The sequence below is a fragment of the Sinocyclocheilus anshuiensis genome, unplaced genomic scaffold (assembly GCF_001515605.1).
Source record: "Sinocyclocheilus anshuiensis isolate Anshui unplaced genomic scaffold, SAMN03320099.WGS_v1.1 scaffold163, whole genome shotgun sequence".
Classification (NCBI taxonomy): domain Eukaryota; kingdom Metazoa; phylum Chordata; class Actinopteri; order Cypriniformes; family Cyprinidae; genus Sinocyclocheilus; species Sinocyclocheilus anshuiensis.
The window spans coordinates 499,582-502,354 of record NW_015548223.1 but is presented as its reverse complement, the minus strand read 5'-3'; the positions used below and the strand labels follow the sequence as shown (position 1 = coordinate 502,354).

Genomic DNA, 2,773 nt, shown 5'->3' with positions numbered 1-2,773 from the left:
CAAAAACCCACCAATTCACTATCTCAACAAATTAGAATACTTCATAAGACCAATAAAAAAAAACATTTTTAGTGAATTATTGTTTTGCAATATTTATATTTAATATAATACAACAACACTTTCATTCTCATTACTCCAGCAGAACTATTCAGTGAGCCACCATCACAACAGCATCCAAACCGCAAACTGGCCCACACACGTTACGGCTGAGTCTCAGAGGGGCGACATGAACCTCGACAGGGTGTTCCAGATGGTGGATGAGTTCCAGGGTTTGCCCAACGTCCACATAGTCCGAGTGGGCACCCCTGTGAAAGGCCAGCACACCTCCAGCCCAACTCTCTACACTTTACCTGCTGCCTCTAAACCTGAACCTGACAGTCCTCAGAGCTCCAGGATAGACACTGCGGCATCCAGTCCTGTGAGAGACGAGCGTCCCTCTGCCATGGCCTGCAGTGTGGGCACGCAATACATCAAACTGGAGTCTGAGGGACATGAAGTTGAGAAGCAAGGAGCCAGCCAACTCAAAGAAGATGATTCAGCATCTCTGGAGGCCTTAAAAAAGGTAAAAAGACACTTGTATCATCTTAGTTGCTCTTTAAGTGTGTGTTGTTGTTTTAGCTAAAGATACAGTATGACAAAATTAAAATTGATCCTTCATGGATTGATGCTATTCTGTGATCAGGCTACTACAGATCAGAAAGTGACTCAGGAAAGCATCAGAAACTGAGAGCAGAGCAAGACTCACTGCAGCTGCTTTAGGTAGGACAGTTTCAGATTATATCACACCCTCAAATTATGTTTTTACACAATCATTCAGATTTTTTTAGTGTACATTTTTATGACTTTATGGTTGTTATGATCCACAGAAGACAGGCAGGATTCATCAACATATGCAAATGACAAGCATCATAAAGTTATTATTTCATTAATAGTATTTATTATTAATGATAAATAAAGTATTATTATTAGTTATATGAGTTATTTACAGTATTTAAAAAATTGTATGAACTATTTAAGAAAGTTTTGAAGATTTGAAGTAGTGTTATTCATATATTTCAGTATTCATAAGCATCAATATATAATTTATTTTTTTTAATTGTAGCGCAAGAGTGAAAGTTAGATTTTAATAGCTTTGAATGAACTGATTTGTTTTCAGCTTTTTTTGAATTTGAATAAATGCAAAACAAGTGAAATCCCTGATAAAGGCTGAATGTGTGTCATTGCTGTGTTTTCTGTTATTTTGACTGCTCAGATAATTATATTTTTTATATTATTATATTATAAAGCAGCTCAAGTCATGATAGATGTCCGGTCAGGGGTGTCAGACAGGGGGTAATAGTGGAACTGAGTAACAGGGGTCCATGATTTTGTGGGGGCCCCATAGCAAATTCAGTGCACAGGGCCCAGAATTCCTAACGATGGCCCCGTGTCCAGTAAAATAAATCCTCATTTCCCTAAGGACTTTATTTTAAAATGACCTATAATTTAATTAATAGTTAAGTATACCGTTAAATTAGGAGACAATACAATTAGATTCTGCAGCTGAAGTATGTTACTCTATTATTTAGTGTAATTAACCTTTTTTTTTTGCCCTCTGATACCAGCAAATTGTAGTCACTCAATTTAACTACAGAAAGGCCTACTGTAAATAAAAACCTGTCTTCCATTTATTTCTGTCTGTTTTGCGCAAATCAACATCCCTAAAAAGACAAATCCAAAATACTATTTTTCAACATGTGATTTTGATTTTAAAGGAATAGTTCACTCCAAAATAAAAATAGCAGAAAATCTATTCACCCTCACTGGCTATGGGCCTGTATTTTAGTCAGAAGCAACGGTTTGAAGTTAAAGTCTTAATGATGGATTTGTTTCTTTTGGCTTCTCAAGACATTAACTGATGGACTGGAGTGGTGTGGATTATTGTGATGTTTTTATCAGCTGTTTGGACTCTCATTCTGACGGCACCCATTCACTGCAGAGGATCCATTGCTGAGCAAGTGATAGAATGATACATTTCTCAAAATCTGTTCGCATTAACAAATTCATCTACTTGTTGGATGGCCTGAGTGTGAATACGTTTATAGCAAATTTTCAGTTTTGGGTGAACTATTCCTTTCACATGGCTGTCATTATACGTGCAATAGAGGGATAATAATTATTCAGTCATAAGTCCATTGCATTTTACAAGGTTATTATGAAGCTTACAGTTGTTACACTGATGATTATATTCACGTTATGCTTAGAAAATCAGTTTTGGCATCCAGCATCGTTCTGTAATTCTGATGTTGCTCCAGTGATGTCAGCTAGAGGGCGCAGTGTGGGTGAGAGAGAGTGTGTGTGATGTGTGTGCATGTTTTTCTATCCCGATGGGGACTTAAACCTGAATACACACCGACTCATGGGGACTCGTGTCACCGTGGGGACCTAAATTGAGGTCCCCATGGGGAAACAAGCTTATAAATCATACAGAATGAGTTTTTCTGAGAATGTAAAAATGCAGAAAGTTTGGTGTGAGCGGTAGGTTTAGGTGTAGAGTCGGTGTAGAGCGATAGAATATGCGGTTTGTACAGTATAACAACCATTACGCCTATGGAGAGTCCCCACAGGGAAAGTAAACCTGACGTGCGTGTGTGTGTGTGTGTGTGCGTGTGTTTTCCTTTGAAAAAGTTTCCCCAGAAATACTTCGCTATTTAATGCATTTTTCCTTACAAACTATATTATCAGCATAACAATTCGAGTAAATGTGTAAAAGGTATGGCATGATGCCATCCTT

At 37.7% G+C, this 2,773-nt stretch overlaps 1 protein-coding gene across 1 annotated transcript in view; it reads left to right on the top strand.

The window, feature by feature from the left end:
• LOC107654283 (heat shock factor protein 5-like) overlaps window positions 1-727 on the top strand; it is a 3,788-nt gene extending 3,061 nt beyond the window's left edge. The window contains exons 4-5 of the mRNA XM_016441308.1: window positions 143-562; window positions 683-727. Coding sequence (XP_016296794.1) covers window positions 143-562; window positions 683-727 — 465 coding nt within the window. The remainder of the gene's footprint in view (window positions 1-142; window positions 563-682) is intronic.
• The last annotated feature ends 2,046 nt before the right edge of the window (window positions 728-2,773 follow it).